The following is a 25294-nucleotide window of genomic DNA, read 5'->3' as shown; positions in this document are numbered from 1 at the left end:
GCATTTCTCTTTAACAATCTTACCAACTGGAAAATGGACCATCCCTTCTTCCACAACCAAGGTAGGCATTGCCCCACTGCCCTGCAGCATAGACACCACCTTATCATGGGAGCAATTCCTGCAGAGCCAGACAAAGAGAACCCACATAAATAACACTTTCAGAGTCTACACTGCACCCACCATTTGTGACATGGGCATCTCTGAAGTCTCCTAAGGATGAAAAGGATTGACAAGAAAAGTAGGATTCATCTAACAGGAACATAACAAGTCTGGGAGGGACACCCAAACAAAGGCACAATGGCAGGATTTTGACAGCTGCACCCCTGGGTATAAAATGGAGAAGATCACAGCTGCCTTCATCTTTACGACTGGGACTATAAATTCAGCATGCTGCTCTGACCGTGGTAGAGTATGGTACTTTAGCTGTAGTCTCCCGGGGCTGCAGCTCTGCATTAGAGATGTAGGAGCAAATTCTGCTCCTGGTGATCTATCCCATGCAGAACAGAACTAGCTTGCGGGCAGCAGTGGATCTCATTGTAGAACATTTGTGGGATGTTCTCAGTCATGCCTGCAGCGTGGAATAATTACAGAGCACGTATATGGAGGGAGTCAAGGAGTCTGTTGTGGCTAATGATGCAGGCACTTCTGCAGCTCACGCTGACAGACTCCTTAACTGATCTTTCCATCTAACATGATACACTTTCACAGAGCCTTGTCTGTGAAGAGAAGATCCAAAGTGAGGGCGAAACACATTTTTCCTGCTGATGGCATAGCCATTTTGGATAAAGTACAAGCAGACCCGAGACACTGTTTGCCAAAATGCAGGATCAGAGGGTAATCTACAAATAGTCTCATCTGTTTTCTGGGGCTGCTGCTTCAGCCAAAAGTTTGCTGGATCAGCTGAAAATTGAGAACTCGGGAACCAGCCAAAGCAGCATTAGATGTTTAACCTTTAAACATGAATCACTCTTTTACCATGCAGACTGTTCTAGCACTTCACTTCTGCTTATTGTACAGTAAGATTTAGCCCTAGAATAAATCCTACTGTCATTGTGTAATGGGACACAGAGCAAGCCGAGGTTTGGTGGGGTTGGACTGTTTTGGTTTTTTTAATCCTTGTTTGTGCAAATAGTAGGTGGAGAAAAGTAGTGCTGGATGGAACTACTATGGTCTGTGTAGTTTTATGCTCAGGTTCCTGTTCCGGGGTGATTCATGGATTGGTTTGTACCTTGCCCCTTCCACACTACATAACACACACAACTGAATTGACATTGATTCGAGTCAGAGATTCCAGGACTGTTACATTTAAGAGCTATCTTGTTTATATTATTTCATGCATTATGCATGGCTATTGGCAGAATGATCTGTAAATAAATGAAGGGAATGGAAGACAAAATTCTGGAATACCAATCTTACAGAAATGATAATATTAAAATAAAACATTTGCATGAGGCCAGGATCACTGCAGAGACATCTATGCCTGCATATATATGTTATACACATGCACCCCTTGCACAAAAGCACCTCACATCCTACGTAAGTAGCCACTTAGTGCACATACCTACTATATCCTTCCTCGCAAACTTTCACACCTCTCATGTTCATGAACACAGTTGTGCCTGGCTATTTCACACTATCCTGGGTTTTCATAAAAATGGCCACACTGGGTCAGATCAATGGTCTATCTAGCCCAGTATCCTGTCTTCCGACAGCGTTGTGTACCAGATGCTTCAGAGGGAATGAACAGAACAGAGCACTTAGTGAATGAGCCATCCCCTGTCATCCAGTCCCAGCTTCTGGCAATTAGAAGTTTTGGGACACCCTAAGCATGGGGTTGCATCCACGACTATCTTGGCTAATAGCCATTGATGGACTCATCCTCCAGGAACTTATCTTTTTTTAATCCAGTTATACTTTTGGCCTTCACAACATCCCCCAGCAATGAGTTCCACAAGTTGACTGCATTGTGTGAAGAAGTACTTCCTTATATTTGTTTTAAGCTTGCTGCATATTAAGCAGCATCATTTAAGCCATTTTTAAGAGACAGTTTTAACAGCCAGCATCTCACCTCATATCCAGCCCATTGAGAAATAAGATTCGGTCCCCAGCTTTGAGAGCAGCCTTCTCAGCTGGGCTGCCTAAATAAAGGAGGAAATGAAACCTGTCATTTAGTTGTACTGGTCTTGTAGTGCGGGATGCATTAAGGCTGCTGACAAAGAAACATGCCGATTTGTGGAGATGGTTACAGGGGATCTCTGCTTAGAGGGAAGTTAGTCTATTGGAAGAATGACTTCCCTAGAAAATGCCCAATTCATAAAGATACTCTGGGGAAAAGCAGCTTGACAGCGTCAAAGGGATGAGAGTTTATGCTAAAGTAATACAAACAAGTAATGTTTCTGACCGCCATTCAGACTAGATCCCGGGTGTAAAGCGCAGTGTCACCTGGTAACGTCCGGTTTCCTTACCAGGCAAAATGGACTCAATCCACACGGGGGCATGTCCACGTAACGTGAAGCCAAAGCTTTTGCTGCCTTTGTAAACTCGAACGGTTCTGCAGGTGGAAAATCAAAACCCAACAAGGAATTAAATCAAAACCCAACAAGCTTTTGGTTCCCGTTTCATATTCCCTTCCTGCATCACGGCACGTTTTGGACCCTTTTCGCCCTGCATTTCAATAACATTGAGTTGGGTGCCCCCTATTTAAGGTGGATAAAAAATTGATGATGTTTTTTAATAAAAAATTCAGAATTTTAACATTTAAATTAGATTTTTTTTAAATTTAAATAATAGTTTTTTGTTTAAATTAAATGCAAGTTTATTTTTTAAACATAAACCTATTTAAAATTGCCAATCAATGTTAAAGCCTAAACTTATTATAATCTATTAAAATCATTACAATGAAATACAGAACAATAATACTAAACCCTACATGTTTGCTGCCAAATTTTAAAGAAAGTTCCACTGACTCACTGACTAAGCACCTGAACTAGAGTTTGTTGAAGCGCTAAATCAGCTTGGGTGGTGGCATGTAATAGAATTCACATCACTCTGGGCTCCCTGAGGCTTGCTAATTCCCATCATGCCCCTGGGCAACACGTTTCCTCACAATGCAAAGCACTTGAAAGAGCTGTTGGACTCAGATGCTCTGCATCTCTCCCCAGGCCAGGCCAATTCAAATATGTCCTGGGCCCTCTGCAGATCATCTGATTGACCAGTCCCCATCTCCCATGTAATCATTCACCTCCTTCTCCAGCTCCGCCTGCACTGGAGAGAGAAAGGAGCTGTAGTCTGAGCTGAAGGAGACGGCAGTGACTAGGGGAAAAACTTTAATTATAGGCAATTTGAGACTGAAAGCAAGCAGTGACAGCAGCTGGGAGACCCTGGTGATGGAGCAGATAATGAGTCAAGAGAGGAAGTCCCCCAGCCATACCTCAGATGTCCCCACTCTTCCATCCTCAGGTAGTCAGTGAGAGGGCCCATGCCAGGATCCTGAGGTGCTTGGTGCTCTACGGATACCTCAACTAATTAGCTAGCTACAGAGCGTCTCCAGAAAGTTCTGGAACACAGCACTCTCAGGTGTCTGAACAGCACAGCTTGCCCACTCACTCCTTACACGGGGTGTCTCACCCTGGGGTCCCCTGCCACCGCAGGTTTTATAGCAGCTCAAAAACAGCCCTGCCCCAGCTCTTTGAGTGCTCTTGGATTCAACTGCCTCAACTGGGGCATCCAGAAATTAAGGCTCACCAAATCATTGGCCACTTGAGAAAATGTTGAGCATCATTCCCAATTCTGCTCCCATTGAAATCAAGGGCAAATCAGTTGCTGAAATATGGGCAGGGAATGATTTATATCAAAGTGATTTAAATCTTTGATTTTAATCATGCTTTAAATCAGCAATCAGAAAATCTTGATTTAAATAATCAGTTTTAATGATGTTTTGCATTTGTATCTTTTAGTTATTTTCCTAAAGAAAGGCTGATTTTCATTGGTTGGTAACCATTAAAACATGTTGATTTACAACCAAATACAACCTTTACACTAACATTGGTGCTTCTTTTTGCTAATCAGGAGGTTACACTATATATTTACACATTTATTTAAACAATTATATAGCTTAACACACATTCAGATTAATTTTTACATTTTTATGTTAGAAAATGGTAAATGATGCATTTCTTATTTACCAAATTACTGTATTAATTTTTTACTTACAATTTGTGTCAAATTCTATTTGATGGAAATTCAAATGCAATTTAAAGTCATATAAACAGTATTAATTTTTTTTACTAAATAAAACTACTTTAAATATGCTGGTTACATTAAAAAAAAATCAAAAGTTGATCAACATATGTTTTGCATGTAAAACTAACTGAATTATTATACAAAGGAAGTATTATCTGTAGTTAGTACATTAAATTGATTGTTTCTGGTCACCATGTCCTTCAACGTTTTAGAACTAGTAAATCTCATCCTCCTTCACCTAGTTTTTAATCATAGAATGGAAGAAGAAAACAAGCTTTTCTTCGTTTTCAATACCCAATTGGTTTAACTTTGAATGAACTAGTCCTTGAACTGAACTACTTGAATAAACTGAAATGAAGAAAATGTTCTCTCTGCAGCTGCAGAACAGGCAAGTGCTGGCCCTGGGGGACACATGATTAAGCCATCTATTCTGGAGCCATAAAAGCGATCTTTAATACCAACTGAAACTTTCTGGAAGCTAAAGCTTAGTGTGCATTAACATGAGAGCTTTTGGCACAGAGCAGATGGGCTACTGAGGAGAGAGGAAGGGATGCCAGCAGCAACAAGAGCTGCTCAGGCCTTGGAAGGAGAGTCAGAAAACCCACTCCTGCTCTCCTTTGGAAATTTCCTTTCTCAGCAATTAATTAACAAATGTATAATGGTGCAGTTTAGTAGAAATACTATATTCTTAACGTGAAGACACACAGACATGGTCACCTGAGGATGCAAACAATAGGGGAGAAGAATTACTTGAGATAATACTAAGACTAATTGAGCAAGGAAAATTTGGGGTGAGCATTAGAAAAAATCTTCCCCTCAGGAGGTTTATTAGACTGTGGAATTGTCTCAGGGAAGTGATGGAAGCCCCCTCACTTGGACCACTTAAAACTGGACTGGATACAGCTCTAGAAAGCTTGTTATAAGGACTGATCCTGTGCTGGCAGGGAGATGGACTGCATGGAGTTTTGATTAGTTCCATTTCTGTTTTCTGTGCACCAAACTCTGCCCTGACTTCCATGAAGGTGTACCTGGTATAAATCGGGACAGAATTTAGTTTGCTAATTCTGTGAAATGCAACAAGGGTGCATTAGCAAGAGATAATTTGTATTATAACCCCCCTTGGGAGGTACCAAGGCATCACCCTCATTCCACCTGCCTGCAACATTCTCTTTGTAATTAGGCAATCCTAATCCCGTGGCTCCCACCGACAGGGCAGCACGGGGCTTTTCATGCTTTTGTGTTAAAATGAGACAGTTTTTTATTGAAAACGCTGAATGGGCTGAACTGGCCCAGCACTCTGGTGTTACTATGGCACATCTAATTACAGTTAGCACAAGCCTGAGATTTGAACTCAATTCCTCGCTCTGGCCTGGCAGGAATTAGGAGTGCCATGGTGGTGACTTGCTGGGACCCAGAGACACAGTAGTTTGTGTCAATCTGTAGACACTTCTGGACACTTCAGGCATAGCGTTCATAAGCTCTGGAGAGAGCCACATCCAGCCCTGCTCAACTGGGGAAGGGGGGGGTCCAGTCACTGTGATGTAGTTAAGGAGGGGAGTCAAAGGAACTGAAGAGGGGAGACTCAGGACTACGAGAGAAGTGTGGGAGGCTCCTCTACATCAGGGGAGGGAATGGCCTGGTCCCAGCTCGTGGGGAATCCTGTCTGCAGAGGGATTTGTTCTGTGCTTGTGCCCATCAGTAAGCTGCTGGTAGGTGTGTAAGCAATTTAAGCGTCTCATGATGGCTTTACAGTCAGTCCCGTAGGAGGATTCACCAGCTGTGATGACAATGAAAAAAGAAGCCAGCACATTCTTTTGTGAAGTATGGAACGAGGTCAGAGGGGAAGGAAAGGAAACACATGTCCTACTAGTCACTGTGGAATGGTTCAAACAGGCTCCTTGAGGCCTCCAAGCATGCTGAGGTCTAGCCACATGGGACTATGGAAATGGGTGTTTCACACCGTTCATTCCTTCCCCCAGTTTCTGCTACAGCTTCTAGTGGCCTCCCATAGATGGTGCTGAGGAGTTCCCAGCAATCATACAATCCAGCATATGCTCTGAGAAACTGAACACTGTGCATGCAGCCTAGATGGGGACCTGCATCGCATCAGACCTGGGCTGTGCAGGAAGGAATTCCACAACCCCTAGCAGAGCACGCCCTCTTTACCAGAAGGGATTCATTGAAACAACTTTAGAAAACCAACTGAGATGAGAGGATCTACCAGGAAATGGGCCTGAGCTGTGACGTGGAGCCCAAACTTTCCCAGAGTTCAAAGTGGAGATGGTTGCAAAAAGGTCACAATTCAGTCTCATTTCTATACTAAATTTACTTGCTATGAGCCACCAAAGTCCTGTTTTTTCTCTCTTCCCTTTTTCCCATGTCTCTCCCCGTTACTGTGTACCTGCTCCTTTACAATAACCAAGCTTTGTTATACTAAAGACCAACCAGCTTTGCATTTGAAGATTAAAGGAAGTATGTTACCTGCGGGCAGCCCCTGATCCCACACTGCTGGTGATCAGAGAAGTTGTCTTCCGCAAACCCTTGCTGGCTTCCTCGTGGCTCCGAGGCACTGAGCTTGCCCTGGTCGACACTAGCAGCCGCTCCTGGTGGTCTTCGCTGCGGCTGCGCCTCAGCCGGTTGGTGTGCTGCTCGCTCTTTGACCGGCAGAGTTTGCTGATCAGGCTCTGGGACACCACCTCATCAAAGCGCTGCCGGTGTTTCTTGGGGATGAAGATCCTGGCAAACATGACAGAGGAGGCAAATCAGAAGAGGAGCAAAGCCAGCAGCATCCCAGTTGTGGTGGCAGGGCTCTGGGTTCAGCGGCACCTGCGGAAAAGTTCAAAGTGGCCTCCAGTAGCACTAAACCCCACTGCACCATAAATCCATCAGCTTTCCAAACAGCAACTCATGCAAGAATACAGGACCACACCCAGTGGGCATGATCATCACATCTTTAGCTACATCACCTGCTGGATATTTTTGTAGGATTCTCTTGCAAAGTCCTCCCCACAACTCCTTACAGCTCCAGTCAATCCTGAAAAGGCTCTAATGCCACCCTCTATAGAACGGCTGTAATTTGGGAGCAACGGCCGTGAAAACAAGAGGGATTTCTTCCAGCAGAGATGGATTTAAACAACTCTGTTACCCCCCACCATACGCCCAGTCTCTGAATCTCCTTCAGCTGCCAGTCCCTCTCTTCTGGTAATGACAAGGTTCAACTCAAATCCCAAGTTAAATACTTGCCCCACTCCAGGTAACTTCCCAAACAGCCGGGAATGAGGGGGGGGAAGAGTCTTGTCCCTGCAATATCTGTTCTGTTGCAGCCCAACAGGTTCTGTATCTGTGGTTCTGGTAGTTCAAAACGTCATTGATTTTTTTTTTCCCCTTCAGTATCTGGAAACCGCTATGGTATTTGCCGTGTATATGAAGTATCGTGCTCTACAGCATGTGTGGTAGCAAAAAGGATTTTTAAAGTTGATCAGCCAGATGGTATTTCATAGGTACTACGTTCTAACAGCAAAAGCAGGATGAAATCATCTGCCTTCCTTCAGGCATTCTCCAGATTACTGATATTCAGGTGTACAAACGCCCCCATACTAACGTCTATGCACAAGGATGCCAAGCTACCACCTCCAGACATTTACTGTTTTTTTATTGGGACAATCTGCCGCCCAGAATTTTGATATCTATCTCCCCTCACCCAACTTTCCTGCAATAGTATCTTAACACACACCAACACTCCTACTCTTCTGTATTTGGGCTTACCTCTTGGCTATGGGGGCAGGAGATATTGTCGTCTTTCTTACTCTTGGCAGATGCTCTGATATTAGGGTGAAGGATGCCAGTATAATAATATTAAATAGGAAGAAAGAGATTATCAAGAACTGAAAGGCAGAAAGGAGAGAGACGCTAACCAGGCAACCTTTAAACTCATACCTTGTCTATCACATTAGCAGCAGCATTTGATATATAGAACATGCAAAGTGATTTTCTTTAACAATTTCTCTCTCTCCAGCATACTGAATCCTAAGGGAGGACCGTGGAATAAGCGTGTATCTCTTCCTGCTTCTGCCCTTTGCCAGCACCAATCAGCTGAGCACCATACCATCTGCTGCTCACTGCTCTGAGTAGGGGATCTGGACCTCATGGCTCCACCCTGTATCCTGACTTGAGTTTTCCCTTTCTAGTCTTCCCTTTGTCTTTCCATAAGGAACTGTGGCTTCACAGTCAACATCAGTCATTGGCATAGACCCAGATCTAAACTCTGCTCTGACTTTCACCTCATGCAACCTCAGCCCAGGATCTGATAAGCAGAGTGCAGCACACAGTACAGAGAGCTCTACTGCTGGGGTCATTTTGGCTGAAATCAATTTCCTCAGATAGGCTTCGGCTAAAAGATTTGTGCACAGAGAGGCCAACCTTCTTCTCTTTGTTACATTAGGTTTAGTGCCAACTCTGAACCCCTCAAAGAACATATCTCGGTCTGATAAATATTATATATGCTTTCCATCTTCATTTGTCTGGCAAGCTGGAAAATACCAGGATCTACCAGCAAACACAGAATTCTCCTCGGAAAAAATAGATTCATTCATGTTTTGAGTATATGAGAAAATGAGTTACAAAAACTCTAAAGCCTTAAACTTTCTTCTGCCTCTGCACGTCTCTTGTGTCATCCCTTCTCTCACAGTTTATTCAAGGTGAATCTATGACTCCCATGGAACTGATTAGCATGTTCCCACTAGGAGATCAGTAAACTCTCCGAAGTGTACAAGGAGGAGGAGCAGGCTCCCACCGTTAACAATGACTGCCTGGCTGACTCCCCCGGAGCCTTAGCTTTCCAGTATAGACTAGTTCACATAGAAGACTGGTCTCCATTCAGTTTCTGAGCTTTTTTTTGCCAATAATTGGCTCTTTATTATTCATTTTGGGCCAAGTTCTTACTTCAGTTACATGCAGGCAGCCCCACTGGGCTTGCCCATTTATACTGCGTTGTGCCGGAGCCCATGGGGTCGTACCATTGAAGGCATGCACATCAGATAGCCAGAGGCCTCACTTTCCTGGATAAAGCTTCAGGCTTCAGCTCCTGGGACTCAGGGAAATGTCACTGCTTTGTTTCAGTATGTGGAGCAAATTTTCATTTCCACTTACTGACTGGAATAGTGACTTAATGACATTCCAGTTCACCCCACTCCCACCCATTTGGTTTGCACTAGTTAAGGGCTTCTTGGGAAACTGGAATCCTTTAGTGTTTCAATAGTAACCATCCTTATAACTCAATATACCTCCATAGGGAGTCTTATTGTCAGTCTTATTCTTCCACAATTATAGTTGTTCACTACCCAATACATTCTGGCTAGGGTCAATAGTTCATTATTACTTTGCTGCCTTGTTGTCGTCTGGTAATCAAAATGAACTCAGTGCATAAAAAAAAAATCTAATATCTACGGCGAACTAGGGACCCAAGGTTTACAGCTTCCAAATAATCTAGATTAAAGATCACAAATGATATACATCAAGTTTTTGCTGAATTATAAGCAGAATTATTGGGCCAAACTCAGTGTTGGTTTCTCAAGACCCAGCTCCATTACTTCAGTGGAGTTGTGGCCTCTTATCCAGGCGTTGAATCTGCCTCACTGTCTGACAGCCATCTATTGGTGAACACAAATCAAGCAGAGAAGAAGGTGATAGAATAATGACTGAACATCAAGAGAGGGACTGAATGTAGGGTTACCATATTTAGTGCCTCCGAAAGGAGGACACTTTAAAGGGGCCCCAGCCCCGCCCCTGCCCCAACCCCGCCCCCTCCCCAAAGTCTCCGCCCCCTCCCCTGCTTCCCGCGAACATTTGAGTCGCGGGAAGCCTGAAGCAGGTAAGGGGGTGTGTGTGGGGGGGGGGAGGAGGCGCGGCCCACCCCCGGCACCGCAGGTCCCCAGCCCGTCCCCCGAGCCCCCGGCCCGGCACCGCCGGCCGAGCCCGGCACCCGAGTCCCCGGCCGGGCCCGGCACCGGGCCCCCCCGAGCACCGCCGGCCGAGCCCCCGGCCCAGCACCTGGCACCCGAGCCGCCGGCCGAGCCCCCCGGCCCGGCCCCGGGCCCCCCCGAGCACCGCCGGCCGAGCCCCCGGCCCGGCACTGCCGGCCAGGCCCCCCGAGCCCCCGGCCCGGCCCCGGGCCCCCCCGAGCACCGCCGGCCGAGCCCCCGGCCCGGCCCGGCACCCGAGTCCCCGGCCCGGCCCTCGGCCCCCCCGAGCACCGCCGGCCGAGCCCCCGGCACCCGGCACCCGAGCCGCCGGCCGAGCCCCCGGCCCAGCACCCGGCCCGGCACCCGGCACCCGAGCCGCCGGCCGAGCCCCCCGGCCCGGCCCCGGGCCCCCCCGAGCACCGCCGGCTGAGCCCCCGAGTCCCCGGCCCGGCACCCGAGCCACCGACCGCATGTCCGATTTTCCCGGACATGTCCGGCTTTTTGGGATTTCCCCCCGGACGGGGATTTGGAGCCCAAAAAGCCGGACATGTCCGGGAAAATCCGGACGTATGGTAACCCTACAGTGAATGGATAGTTCAGGGGAACTAAAGGTGGGATGTAGAATCAAGTAATCAGCCCAGGGCAGTGGTGACCAAAAGTCATTGCCATCTGATTGCTGTTTGGTGCCTTCTGTGAAATGAGTTTGTGGGAGTCAGGCCAGTTCTGAGGATGCAGCCATCCATTCACTTCAACTCCCATTACAAATAGCTTTAGATGGTAATCTAGAGCCCTGGGACTGATTGGGCCATGAGGACTCTAATCGTAGAGTGGTTCCTCCAGGTCAAATTTCACCCCCATTGGTGAGGAACAGCACTGCTGTTACCTGGGCCGGGCCCGTTCTGTGGAGCAGCAGAGGAATCCCAAGCTGCAATCTGGCCCCTTCTGCCAGCATTAACATTAATTTTAAAATATTTAAAAGAAAAACGATCCCTGCCTGTGCGTAGAAAATAACGAGTGTCTCTGCTGCAGCAGGAAGGTTTAGCATTTGCAGCTGCACCCGTCAAAGGCATCAAGCTCCCAGGAGCGTTGTCCCCCTTTATTTAGGCAACTCATCAAAGGGGATTTTGGAAAAAATGGATGAATTCAGGGCAGTGGGAGGAGGGAGGGTTTTAAATCCCACGTCTACCAAGTACAATGACGGCTTTAACTCCCTCATAGTGAAACGCAGAACTCAAAACTAGTGCTAGTAGCAACACACTGCTCACAAGCACCCCTGAGACTGAAATATGCCCATGTTAAATTTGGTGATCGTTTTAAAAAAAAAAAACAATGAACACATTCATAACAATCACAGTGTGTTTGTGACTAAGTGGCTGTGACAAGACACAAGGACACTGCCTAGCCCCGACCCTAAAGGGTTAATGCAGCAGCCTAGAGGGAGCGGGGAAGGGCTGCCTTGGAGGCTGTATAGCACTACTGGAGCCCTGCTTACCAGTCTGCATGTGGGGAGTGGTGGTTGTAGTTGCTGTCTTTGTTTTGTTATTGCCAGTTTTGCTCTGTTTGGACTCTCTCTAAACTCTTATAAAAGTGGCCCTGGGAAGAAGGGACCACAACTGACTGCAGGCTGCCTGACTGCTCTGTTTTGTGTGCTGGGAAGTCAGCACAACCCCCCACAGTGACACAGAAGAGAGGTTTCAGAGTAGCAGCCGTGTTAGTCTGTATCCGCAAAAAGAACAGGAGTCCTTGTGGCACCTTAGAGGCTAAATTTGTTAGTCTCTAAGGTGCCACAAGTACTCCTGCTCTTTTCACAGAAGAGAGGATTACATTCCTTTTTTAAAAGGTGACAACAAATAGCTCACCTGGCACTAAGTGCAACCCTCCTGGGAAGTAGGACAACATCATCCCCATTTCTCAGACGAGGAAGCTGAGGTGCAGACGGCAAACTGGTCTCAGAGGTAGGAACAGAACTCCCAGTCCTGTGCCCTAACCACTACATTGTGCTTTGTTTCCCCACGAGGGTAAACGCTGGACTCTCTACGTGCAAAATAAATACCTTTTTTTTTTTTTTTTGCTGTTAAAATTTGAGGGCCAGAACCTCAACTGGTGTAAACTGGCAAAGCCAGTGTGGCTATTCCAATTCACACCAGATGAGAGCTGGCCCACACTCTTTAAATGAAAACCACAACAGAGAGAAACTACAGCTAGTATTATAAACATGATTACAGGATATTTTAAGTGTTGCACTATTAACTTATTCAGTGTTAAAGAATTAGGAGTTGTTAGCAAGAATGAGGGTAAAAGACTGGTATAATAATCTCACTAAAACCATATGAAGTGTTTTTCATCTTCAGAGCACTTTACAAACCATTAAATGATAATTACTCACACGCTGCCTTTCATTCATAACTATACAGTCTACACAAGAACCATATCACTCACCACTAGAATGCATCTGGGGGGATGTAACTGTTTAGCAATGATCGGTAACACTACACGATGGTGCAGGGCACAAAGTGAATACTGGATCCAAATGCAAAAGGAGTTCCTAAGCCTACTGAATACTGAGGTCGGATTATTTGGCCATGGGGCTGACTGTGCCCCAGCTATACCAAAATCCACTGTGTGCGCAAAATGTGGAAGGACTCCCTTTAGCCCCAATATTCAGTGGCGTTGAAGACACTGTTTTCTGCACACCTTATATCTAGGAAAATGCAATGGTGTTTCTGAAAGTGATGTGATCTGAACCCTTAGTAATTCTCCAAAGGGAGCAGGTGTTATCGAATCTGTCTGAGCGCTGAACAGATCAGATACCAGCTGATTAATGTTTAAATATGAGCCTTTAGAGTATTTTGGATCGCAGCCCAAGCCCGGTATTGCTCCCCTGATTCTTTGGTCTGGGAACACCCCCAATGGGGAGTGAGGGCTGTGCAGCTGGCACAGACATACTCACTTGTGCACCTGCTACAATATGTTATACCATGCAGCTCTCCTTTTTGCATCCATGTTGCTAGGCCACTGAATTAAAGACGCATCTGAGCACTAAATCTCCTTGTTAGCAATAATGCACTAGCTTAGCAAAAAGCCAGTGACTGGATCGTAAATTACAATGAGTAACTGCCTCAAGACTCACATTTGGGGTGGCTGAGTAAACACTCTATATTAGACCACAAACACCCTGCAACTTCATCAGAGCAGCGTACATCTGTGAAGTTTATTGGAAAGCACAGCAAAGGGATAGCATGGTCCCAGCTCCCCGCAGATCATGCTATTTAAAAAATGTTAGTTAACATGTTCCAACTCCGTTAATTTCTCAGGATAAACAAGGCTTTAGAGGGTTGTGTCCGCCCAGACTCCTCTTACAAAGCTCACTCTGCTATAGATGTGTACTGTGTATTTGCGGGATGCATGTTCCCAGCTTCAGAGCCAAACGCACATGTAACAAGGCTGTGTTATTCTAAAAGTAATCACCGTTTTTATCTAACCTGGATCTTTATAAGACCCCTGTCACCATAGTATCTAAGGACCACTTGTTTCTCTTTGTTTAATTAATACGAGCAAAGGATTTGCAGTATATGTATTATGATCACGCTTTTAAAAACTCACAAAACAGGCTGTAGTGATTTGTCTGTCTTAATATAGGAAAATCCCATTGTTCCAACTTATATTTCAGAGACAAGGTATTTCCTTCCTTCCCACTATTTCCTATACCCAGTAAAGCACCTTGCAAAAGATACCCTTTTTTTTTTTTTTTAAAGTGAAGGTTTCCAGAAACAGCTGTGCACTAATGATGTGTTAACCAGAACCAGTTTGCTGTGATTTCTGTGTCAGGTATGGTTTCTGAACTGCAGACTTTCAGTGCAGTTTAGATTCCACAATCCTGACTTCCAGTAAGATTCAGATAGAAGATTGGGAACAAGTTCTGACCACAGATAGCAAACAGAGAAGCCTGAAGCTTGTTCAGAGCTCCAAGTCAGTTAGGGCTGACTCTATAGCTAAGAATGGCACCTCCACTGGAGATCTAAGATTCAATCAGAGAAGTTAGGGATGGAAAAAAAACCTATGAGATTATCCAGTCCAGCTTCCTAACAGTGCAGGATTGTTCTCATCAGTATTTTCATTCCTAGAGTTCTGACCAGTCTAGTTCTAAGAACCCAAAACATCCCTTCCCTTGGGGAGACTGTTCCACAGCCTGATACATCTCACTGTCAGGATGTTTTTCCCCTGATATTCAGCCTAATTTTTCCCTTTCCTAGTTTCATCCCATTACGCCTATATTATGCATCATTCTACATATTTCCTCCTCATCTTCAGCGATTACACGCCTCAGACTTCTGTTGTGTACTTGGCTTAACCAAACCAGACGCATTCAGCTCTTTGAATCTTTCCCCAATCCCTCCAGCCCCCTGAATTTTTTATTGTTGTTTTTTCTTTTAACGCCCTCCAATTTCTCAGTATCTTTCTGGTAATGTACAACAATATTCCCAGTGCAGTCAGCCCAGAGCCATATCAAGAGGGACTCTCACCTCCCTGCTTCACAACATGATACACAAGAGAATATGTTTAAAGAATATAGTTTAATAAAACGGCAACAACAGAAGTCACTAGTAAAATCAGCCTCACACTGTTTGTGGGGGTGGGACCCATTAGTCTGCTCTGCCAAAGATTATGAAACATCCTCATTAAATCTAACATCATGCATTATAAATGGAGAGAGAGAGAGAGATCAGTAAGACATACCGAAAATGTCGAGAGAAATTCCGGTCCTTTCCCATTGGTAAGCGTGTGATAGGAACAAAAGGAAGATTCTTCAGATCCTCAGGCAGATGACAGTCAGACTAGGATCACACTCAGGACACGGTCAGATCCAAACTAATGCAAACCACACACCAGCCGGTGCACCTGCTGTCATTTTACACCTCCCTCAGTGCTGAGGGACATGGATCCAGATGGACCATTTGCCCATGAACTGTACCTGGGATAAGCCTCTCCTGTCTCCCCTTTCACGCTTTCCTCTTGTCTAGCTTCTTGCACTCTCTGTCCCAGAGTTGGGGGTTTACCACATAATAAGGTCTTCCTTGTTCATCAATTCTGCTTTTAAGGTCTACTTTGCTTTTTATTTTGCCCAGTGGCTCGAGGGATGTTTTTGACTGTCCCCTGCCTCCCCATACCACAGCAAGGAAGCCTCCTGCCTTCTCTAAAACTGCAGACACGGTCTCTGTAGTTCCAGCTGGAAACTATCTTGTAGCATTACTGCAAAGAAAGGAGGAAACCAATCTTTCCTGAACTCCGGAGGGATGCCTCTGATAGTGCTAATTAGTTGACTTCTAAAGTGCTTCTGTTTAAATTACATGCCATTATAATGGGTGAAAAGCCTTAAAGGAACACAGCAACCAGTGACTCTGGATTGCTTAGCTGTTTTCAGACCTATCCTTCTGTGAGCTTTTCCTCCTGTGGCTCAGTTCAGAGCCTCTTGCCTGGAAGGCTATGGGTTCAAATCTGTTCCAGCAGACGGCTTTATTCCCAACCCTGATTCTTCAGTGGCTGGTGCTGCATTGATATAGGATCTATCACCAATTTATACCCCTTCCAGCTTATATTCTTCTCTCCCTCTCAGCCACGACAACATTTCCTCCCCTTACGCTCCTGATTCAAAATAGCGCTGAAGGACACCAGCTCTATTTCAGAATGAGAAATGGTGCCAAAGAAGCCTCTGCCATTCTTGTGGTGTTTCAAGCACACAGCAGGAGCCTATCTGTGTTTCTGTCCATTCACACTCATGCCTCAATGCAATTTCATCACTGTTACATTTTGAAAACAGCCCACTTGAGACCAATGTGATCCTGAGCCGAGTGCAGGAACGAGGGCTTCAGCATTATCCCCTTCCCTCCTCTTCTCAGTCTTTCTACCTGCTTGCTCTCTTTGGCTACATCCCAGGAGCTGCCACCACCTCATCCCCTAGCAGGACGGAGGTGTTCTACATCTTGCAGGATCGAGTCCTTTATCTCCTCTCATTCTCAGCTTCCTGCCCTCTCTCCACCATGCTGTCCCCAAAACTGGAACAGTCTTCACGTCTTCCTCTGCCAGGCATCCTCTCTCTCCTCAAACCCAATTACTCCAAGAATCTTCCCACTGTTCTTCTCATGATTAATAGTCCCCACACCCTTCCATATCTGACTGCTGGCCACTGTCCTACGTTTGTCTCATCTAATTTAGGGGAAATCCTGTTTGCCTTGCTCATGGCAGTATTCTCATTTGTGTCAAACACAGGCCCAACTCGGCTTCTAGAGTCAATGGGTTGATTCTCCACGACCTTTCACCTCGTGCTGTCATTTACACGTGCAAAAACAACGCACAGTGCATTTTTACAGTCATTTTGCACAAGGGTAGATGACAACCCAGGGTGCTAGGCAGTGGAGGCCCCTTGAGATGATTTAGCTCAGAAAAAGGAGGTGATTTAGCTGTTAGACTGCACACTCTTCAGTGCCTTAATCCAGGGTTGTAAAGAGCCATGTAAATTTAAGATACAGTGTACATTATTTATTCAGTAAAGATAACATAATTTTAGAAAGTCCAACTGCAGCCCCAAGATATAAAAGCTGCATTATGTAAAGCAGCCCTCCACGTCATTTCTGCAATGTTGGGAAGTCCAATCTTTAGAGCTATATAAAAAAAATCCCTTGATTTTAATAATGTTGTCTTTCTATACAGCAAAGTATCTCTTTTTTTTAATAAAGAGGGCGCCGAGCTGCTAGTCTAAGCAATTATCTTCAGGTAGCTATCAAGGGAATAAAAGATGAAAAATGTTTGATTTATCGCCGCAACAACTTGACCCTGAGCTTGTCAGTTGTGCCGAGAAACACGTCTCAGGATGGATTAAAGCACTGAACTATATTTGGATTACATCTGAGTTGTACTATATAAATTCCTTCAATAGGGCTACCAGCCTGGAAAAAACACTTCAGCCTTAAACATACACTGCCAGGTTAAAAAAAAATAAAAAATCACTTATTCTTATCACGCAAACATCCTTGCCTGTGTTACAAATACAGCAAGAGCCTAAGTTATTAAACTGAATTAATTTTCTAAAATATAATTTACTTTTCACAATTTATGCCAGTTTTTTAATTTGTCAGTCAATTATATTCACTTTTGGAATCTAGCCAATTTCACTTTCAGGTTCTTATGCACTAGCCTGGTGCTGCAATGTGTAAGCTGCAAATGTTGCAGGGCACAATTCATGGTTTAAAAACGAAAACCTGTTTCCACTGGGATTAAAAAAGAAATTCTTTCTAACATTTGTATTAGTCTGTAAAGCTTATTTACTAAACTTAAATATGGGGCCACATTTTGTCTCCAGGACTCACTTAAAGTTGTCCATTCTCAGCTCACAAATAGCCCAATTAATGCTCTGCAAAGCCATATATTAGGGATGTCCCACTTGACTTTTCACAGAACCGTGTCTCTTCCAGACATAAGCATTCTGCCGCCAAGCACTGGAAGTAGCTAAATATATTTTCTGTGACACTGCACGACATTGTCAAAATTTGACTTGGTATTATGATGTGGTGGTGTTTGCCATTTCTCCAAAATGCAGATTCTGCGTATGATATCACACCATCCCCCTAAAAGCAGAGGCGGTATCACAAGGTACCCTAGAGGTTTAAAGAGGTTAATGAGAACTGTTATTTGCAACTGAACACTGTTAAAGAGAATTAAAACGAAGTTCCACCACTACCACCCTTCCACCGCAGCACTTTAGTGGATATTCTCATGATACATGCCCCAGACCTTAAAATAGTTGGGGCAGGGGATGTTCTCTGCAAGTATGCTCAGGGATATAGTGGAAACATGTAAAGATCCTGCATATCCCTGAGAATAGAAGAGATGGAAAATCAGCAATACATGTGCATGTGTTTACAGTCCCTGTCTTGGAATCAGGCCATCAACAACAACCCAGGAGCATCAGAGCTTCTACAAAACAAGCTGTACGCAAGAAGGATTTGCAAATGGAAATTATTACTTCAGCTTCTGCAGCAAGCGCAGAACTGTAATTTTCACACAATGCATTTTTATGTGCACAAGACTATTATTCCCTGTAATATAAGGCTCAATTATTCGTTTAGCCACAGATGTTTTGCAGATGTGGCCATAATTATCATTAAAGAGAAATGAAGGCACTTTTCCACCTAAGAACAGATGCTGAGTTGGGCATTATGTGATAGCTGTTTGTAAACCAAGAAGAGCGAAGCAAATCAGAACAGAGAACAATGGGTCAAATCCTGAAGTTCTCAACCAAACCTTCCCCGTCTTTACTCATGCAAAACGTTGTCCAAAGACATCAATTGGAGCTTTGACAGCATAAAGACTGAGTACAAACTGGATAAGGATTTCAGGAGAACCATAATATCCTTAGATTTTTAAGGTCTGAAGAGACTGTTAAAATCATCTAGTCTAATCTCCTGCATAACAGCCCATAGAATTTCACCCTGTAAGTCCTGTATAAAGTCCATAACCTCTGGTTGAGCTAACGCAGTTTTTTGAGAAAGAGGCGTCTAGTCTTGAGTTAAAGACTCCAAGCAATGGAGAACCCATCACATCCATTAGTAAATTGTTCCAATGGCTAATTACCATCACTTAAAAAACTGCACTTTATTCCAGTCTCAATTTGTCTAGTTTCAACTTCCAACCACTGGAGCTCCTTATGCCTTTGACTGCTAAGTTAAAGGGTCCTCTGCTATCAGAAATCTTCTCCCCAGGTAGATACTTACAGATTGGGATCAAGTCACCTGTTAAACTTCTCTTTGACAAGATGAGATCGATCTTCTTAAGTCTCTCACTGTAAGGCATGTCTTCATGACCTTGAATCATTCTTATAACTCTTTTCTGACTCCTTTCCAGTTTTTCACATCCTTTTTGAAATGTGGACACTAGAACTGTCAGAGTCTCACTAATCCTATAGACAGAGGCAACACCGCCTCCTTACTCCTACTCAATTTTCTCCGGTTTATATAGTCAAGGATTGCATTACCCCTCTTAGCCACAGCACCATACTGGGAGCACACGTTCAGCTGGTTATCCAACATAACCCGAAGTCCTCTCTATAACACCTTTTATCTTGAGAGATCCCCAAAGCAGTCACCTCTGTCTGCCTTTTTCTATCAGAACTCCACATGCTTTTTTTTTAGGAAGAGGGAACATGGTGAAATATTTTAGCAGTTAAAATGAAAGGAAGAAATTAGGGAAGGAGAAGTCTCTAGGTATCTCTAGTTAGCAGCATAATATACACAGTATTGCAAAGTGCTATGTCACAGTGTAGTTTTCTAATACAACAGCAGCCTGATTTCTCCACTGCCTTGCACCTTACCTAGTCATTCCCACCAGTGCAAAGTGAATGCACAATGCTGCCGTACCAACATGGCTGAGTTTTACACTCACGTTGCACAGGTGGAAATGAAATCGCAGACCCTGATACTCTGGTACTCTCCAGCTGCTTTGCCCTGCTCCGGTGTAAGAGAGCAGAGACACAGGTTCCAGATTTCTTGTTAAATGCTAGGAAAGAGTCAAATGAAGTCTGTAATGGCATAGGGTACTAAACCAAGATAAGCGGAATCATTTGTATAGCCACTAAAGCTGACGTAGATGTTTTATTGATCCAGATAATTAGCTCAATGCTTTGAAGGAGGCATGATAATGGGTATTGTTTAAACAAAAGAAGAAGTCCAATATTTTCATATTTTTCAGGAAAAGGGACTCCTCTGGGATTCCTTCCCCCTATTCTTCCTCTTAGCCCTCCCCTCACTTTGCACAGGTGTACACGGCTACACAAGGGACAGTGCAGAGGAGAATCATACTTGTTGGGTGGTAGTGGCCCTCCCACCAACTGCTGAGGGCTGGATGTGATTTGTTTCAGAGTCCATAGATTTTGCTTTGAGCATCAAAACCAGGGGGACTAGGTGATACCTCCTTCCCTCTCTCCCAGGTGCTAACTGTGCTGTTTCGGCAGCATTCCTGACCCCAGCTGACCCAGGACCACAGCTCTAGCCCTGAGTTTAGATCCCCTGCATGGCAGAATGTTTTTCTAACAGGAAGAAGATACCATATTAATCCCCTCTGCACTCACACACCCCATCCTCTGTTCAGATAACTATTGATTGCCACTGTGGCACCATCTCCCAGAACAAAAGGCCAGTAAGAGCTTCCCTGGAGCCACTGTAACACTTTGTGTTCATTAATGGGTGACCTTCCCTATTAATAGATGGGAGTGTGGTCCCTGGGGCGCTCTCACTTGTCACTACATGAGCTCCAGAATCTGGGAGGAATCAGCAGAGAAGTACATGGGCTTGTAACATCCCTTTCAGCTACTGAAACTGACGTCATCTTCTGCTCAGGTAATTTAATACATTCTGATCAAGTGGCTTTGTCCTACTGTGAAGGGTAATTCTGAAAATCCTGCTTCAGAGACATACCCAAGACACAGGGACTTCTCATTTAGAGGCAAAACAAACAAACAAACAAACAAACAAACCGGAATGTTTTTGTTGCATCATCTATTCTACGCAGCTTAGCAAATGACAATGCCAAGCACCATTCACAGGCTGTGACCTAATCCCTTTGAACCAAGCATCAACTTACCCACATGCTCCAGGCTGACCTCCAGAGGCCCAGTGACCACGTCCCTCTCCTCTGCCAAGTACCACACACAGGCTGCAGGCTAACCCCTAGGGACATCTTGCCCCTCCCTGCACAGAAAAGTGCCACATACACAGGTAGTGGACTAGCCCACAGGGCCTGTGGTGGTGACTTACCTTCCCCCTTCCAGGACAGCTGATAGCCTGCTCCAAAGCAAAACTTATTCCCATACTGCAAAGTAGATGCCCAGATCGCACAGCCGGCTTCAACCTAACTCCTAGAGCCATTTTCTCAGAGTTATTTTGCAGTGGTGTAGTTAGAACAATTCCTACCTTTCCCATGAGTGCAGGCTCTGCCAATAGCAGCTGCAGCCTGCCTCTCTCCAATCAATCAGTCTAGACTTTGGTGGGAGAGGGGAAGGGGGTTATTTCTGCAGACACTCTACCATCTTTTGGTTCCCCTACTTCAGACGTGCCTTGGCCCTGTGCTGTCACACCCTTCATCTGGAACCAAACAAGAACCCCTCAGATCATGATAGAGCAGGCACACTGGGACCAAACACCTCCATAGGCTGCACCTCAGAATTCTGACAGTAGCCAACGGCACTTTGTAGTACTCTGAATGCTGCATGGAGGCCCTCCCAGTCTATGGAATACATATACTACAGTGAGAAACCACTCCATCCGGGAAAGAGTACCAGCAAGGCTCAAAGGTATCTTATGAGGCAGACACTAGCAAACTTGGTCTCTGTGAAGGGGATGTTACACTGGAGATGAACTGGTTCAACTTCTCTGTAGATCACAATGTTAGGAGAGCAGGCTGACTTGTTTCCCTCATAACAGATCAACATGTTCTAGCCAGCTGACTGGTCCCTGCAGGCAGGTGCTGCTTAGCTGGTGAAACGGAGTGTGTGCAGTCAGCTCCCACACATCATTTTGCCCAGCACCTTCCTCATTACCATCTGCAGCTCCTTCTGTTTGGACTCCTACTGTGTGCCATTTACAGTGCCCCAGTGCACTGAGAGAGCAAAGGATCTGGATCCAGACTCCAAGGCCCTGAGTCTCCATTGCCCTGCACCTCGTGCATTCAATTGCACCAGTGCCAAATGGGGGTAAAACACACCCAATCTGAATAGTCGGGCCTTGCATCCCCTTTGCATTGGTGTAAAGTACTACACCAGAGACAAGGTTAACATGGAATCAGGCCATGAGTTCTCTCTCAGTCCTCCATCATGCCTCCATTCCCAGAGGGCCTTCATAGGAGAATTCAAGTCCACAATCTGAATTCCTTTTACTTAATTTAGACCTGGGTCCTATCTGAATCCAAACTTCCCCACAGTATAAGGGGAGTTAGAGCCAGGGTTCTGACAATCCTCAGCCAGCACGAAACAGCCCTACCAGGGTAGCTGGGGATTCTCCTGCTGTAAAGCCAGGATAGCGGCTTGATAGGGCAGACGGGGAACAGGCAGAGGGTTGGCAAAAGTGTGGCCAAACCATGCTGCAGTCCATAACAGCTCCCAAAGGATTGTTTCTGCCAACATAAATTAGAGCAGCCCTCAGACTGCTTTAAATTACATGAGGGGCCAAAGCAGTTCCCAGTGAGCCCCAGGTACTGGTGCAGCTGCGTGGCTGTAGCACGTTAGTGAAGACACTACTAGGTACTACTCTGCAGACCGCTTAACCCTGCCTATACCTCCTTCCCCCTGAAGGGTAGAGCAGCCTGCACTCCCAGGGACATGCAGGTAGCAGGTATGCCCCCCACATACTAAAACCGAAAAGAGTGGGCCTGATCCTTTACTCACATATACCAATGAAAAACTGGAGTCAGTCTCTGGAAGTTAGTGGAGAATTAGTGATGTAAAACTGCTGGAAGTGAGAGAGACGTGGACTCCTTACTTCTGCTTTTAGGAGTGATATTTCAGTATGGTAGAAAGGGGGCTGCAGGTTTTGTGAAAATATATCATCCCTCCAAGGTACTAAATACATGTCAATGCATTTCTAACTCTAAAGGGTTGATGTGTGTCAGCAACAGCTTCTTCCAAGCACATCCAATCACGTTGCTCTATTCAGGGTCTAGTCTGTTTTTTAAACTTCATGGGCTGGAAATAACAACTAATTCAGCTTCCCATGGCTGTTTCATTTACAGAAAGCTAAAAATATTTTTGAATCGAACAATTACTTTCTGACATAAAAGATACAAATCATTTTTAACTTTTAAAAAAATATAACCTCCTATCTGTTTTGACCAAACCATTCATGACATCATGAGAAAGAACTATGTCAAACCAAAGAGTAGTATCTTCATAGGAGAGTTTACATTGGGCTATACTGGTCATGACCTATTTGAACTTTCCCCAATGTAAAAGGAGCCTCACTCCCACTCATTTTGATTTTTGCTATCCAGTTGCAGATACCTTTTCTGCTGCCCTAATTCCTTTTTTGGGTCATTTAACATATGTCTGACTAGAAGATTAGTGGGTTTTTTAAGGGAAACAAGCAAGAAGCTGCTTTTCCTCCTTTATCTCTCCTGCTTTGCACAGAATTTCACAGAGGATCTGCATGGATTTTTAGACAAGATGAGAGCATTCTTTGGTTTGAAGTTCTAAATTCTGTACAAAATCAGCAAGACAAAATAAAGCAAATCCAATGGGGATATTTATATCTCTTAGTAGCAGTATTTCCACATAAAAATAGAGAAAACATCCATCATATCTTAGAGGAGCTGATCTTTGGGTGGGGGGAGTGGGGAAAATGGCACAATCTAAAATATATAAATCCCTCTGGCTAAAATTAAATTTCTTATCCAGTGAGTGTCACAGATGGCTGTAGTAGTTTAATACTGTGACATTCCAAGCAATTTTATTGCTGTGAAAAACATGCCGAGAAAAATAGATTGTGTCTGAACCATTATTAAAATGAACTTAGTTGAATCTCTTCAGTAATAGAAGAATCCCTGGTGGGCAGAGGTTTTATCTTTGTCAGCAATCTAAAGTGACTGTGATAAAAAAAAAATCACTCATACTCCCATCTCCCTGGAAGGGGAGATGTTCATGGAATATACTGTTTGGTTTTCTCCCAACAAATGTAGGTTGCTTAGAAAGCGGACAAATAATTTACAATAAAGAAAGTACCAGTAACACACCTTACCACTGAATGCATCCTTACACTAAAATACAGCCTGAGGAAAAGACGTCAAGAAAGTGCATAAAAATGTATCATAAACTGCATAACATGCCTAGAGTTATCATCTAATGAACAAATATGGTCTGAGGTCAGTGGAATAGACAGGAAGATTAGAATCTGAACGTACCCTGCACTACACACATTCAGCTAGTCGAGCCCCAAGTCAAAGGGACAATATCAATTTAAGTATGGCATTAACATTTATAGTTTGTAAAAACAAGCTTTTATAACACTGAAGAGCAATAGAAAGAGTCAATTAATGTCCAATGTCAATCAAGCAGATGGTGATAGGGTTAAACATTTACACAACTTAACAACTCTAATGAAAATAGTTGTTTTTTAACCCAAACACTGCTGTATTGGGCACCTAAAAGTGAAACAGACAATAACGAAAAGTGACTGCGACTTCACGGATGTTCACTGTCCAAGCTGAGAGAAATGCAAAATGTAAACAAAGAGCAGAAAAAGTGACAAGTACACTGGATTTTTAAGGCACTAAAATACTGTTAGTAACTTAAGAAAGAAATCTGTTTCTTTACAACACATGATTTTTAAGTTGAGTGTCCCTTTAAAGTATCTGGAAAAAGATACTCAGTCCTTCTGAGACAGCATTAGGCAGGTACTCTTCAGTATAGTGATGTGCTGCAACTTCTCTGCTGATACTGCAACTCCTCCGTGTAATAAAAACAGTTGTGAAATGAAAGAAGAGCCCAGAGGTTCACACACTGTCGGGATCCCAGCTGGCCCCAAACTACCAAAATCACAACACAGTCACTTTCTAACTTAAATATGTGACATTCCCCGCCCCCCCCCCCCACACACACACACCTCAGCACACCCATACCCAGGTTCAACCCAGAGGTGTTCCCCAACTAACAAGAGAATTCCATTGTTTGGAGTCATTGTCTGAAAAAAACAAGTCTGACATTTATAAGTGCCTGAGGAATCGAGGAAAAAGTTTCCCTGTCTCCCTCTACTTGGCTGAGTCCCACTGACCCAACAAGTCACCTACGACGGAAGCCCTCGTACAGGGAGGATGTTTAGCTTTAATTAACTTTAGCAGGCTGAGTTTTTGCAGTGTCCGGTGTTATCATTAGATTACGGAATTAAGTTGTTAAAAATCATTCCAGTTCCACCCCCTGCCTCCCCCAGGAAAGGTCTCATTTGTTACTTACCCGAGGCAGCTCATCTTTCCCTCTCGCTGCTGTATTTCATCATATCTGAGCAGAACTAAAATTGTGCACTTTACTATGTACACCAACCATATGGACAAGGGGACTG

At 44.5% G+C, this 25294-nt stretch overlaps 1 protein-coding gene across 1 annotated transcript in view; it reads right to left on the bottom strand.

Annotated features, from left to right (window-relative positions):
* GRID2IP (Grid2 interacting protein) overlaps nucleotides 1-25294 on the bottom strand; it is a 98383-nt gene that overhangs the window by 33505 nt on the left and 39584 nt on the right. Inside the window, exons 4-7 of the mRNA XM_054043166.1 lie at nucleotides 6724-6978; nucleotides 2466-2551; nucleotides 2069-2138; nucleotides 24-118 (exon numbers count right to left, since the gene is read on the bottom strand). Of these exons, the coding sequence (XP_053899141.1) occupies nucleotides 24-118; nucleotides 2069-2138; nucleotides 2466-2551; nucleotides 6724-6978 (506 nt within the window). The remainder of the gene's footprint in view (nucleotides 1-23; nucleotides 119-2068; nucleotides 2139-2465; nucleotides 2552-6723; nucleotides 6979-25294) is intronic.

The sequence above is a fragment of the Malaclemys terrapin genome, chromosome 10, assembly GCF_027887155.1.
Source record: "Malaclemys terrapin pileata isolate rMalTer1 chromosome 10, rMalTer1.hap1, whole genome shotgun sequence".
Classification (NCBI taxonomy): Eukaryota; Metazoa; Chordata; order Testudines; family Emydidae; genus Malaclemys; species Malaclemys terrapin.
Note: the sequence above shows the minus strand (reverse complement) of the source record. Positions and strands in the feature narration are given on the sequence as shown.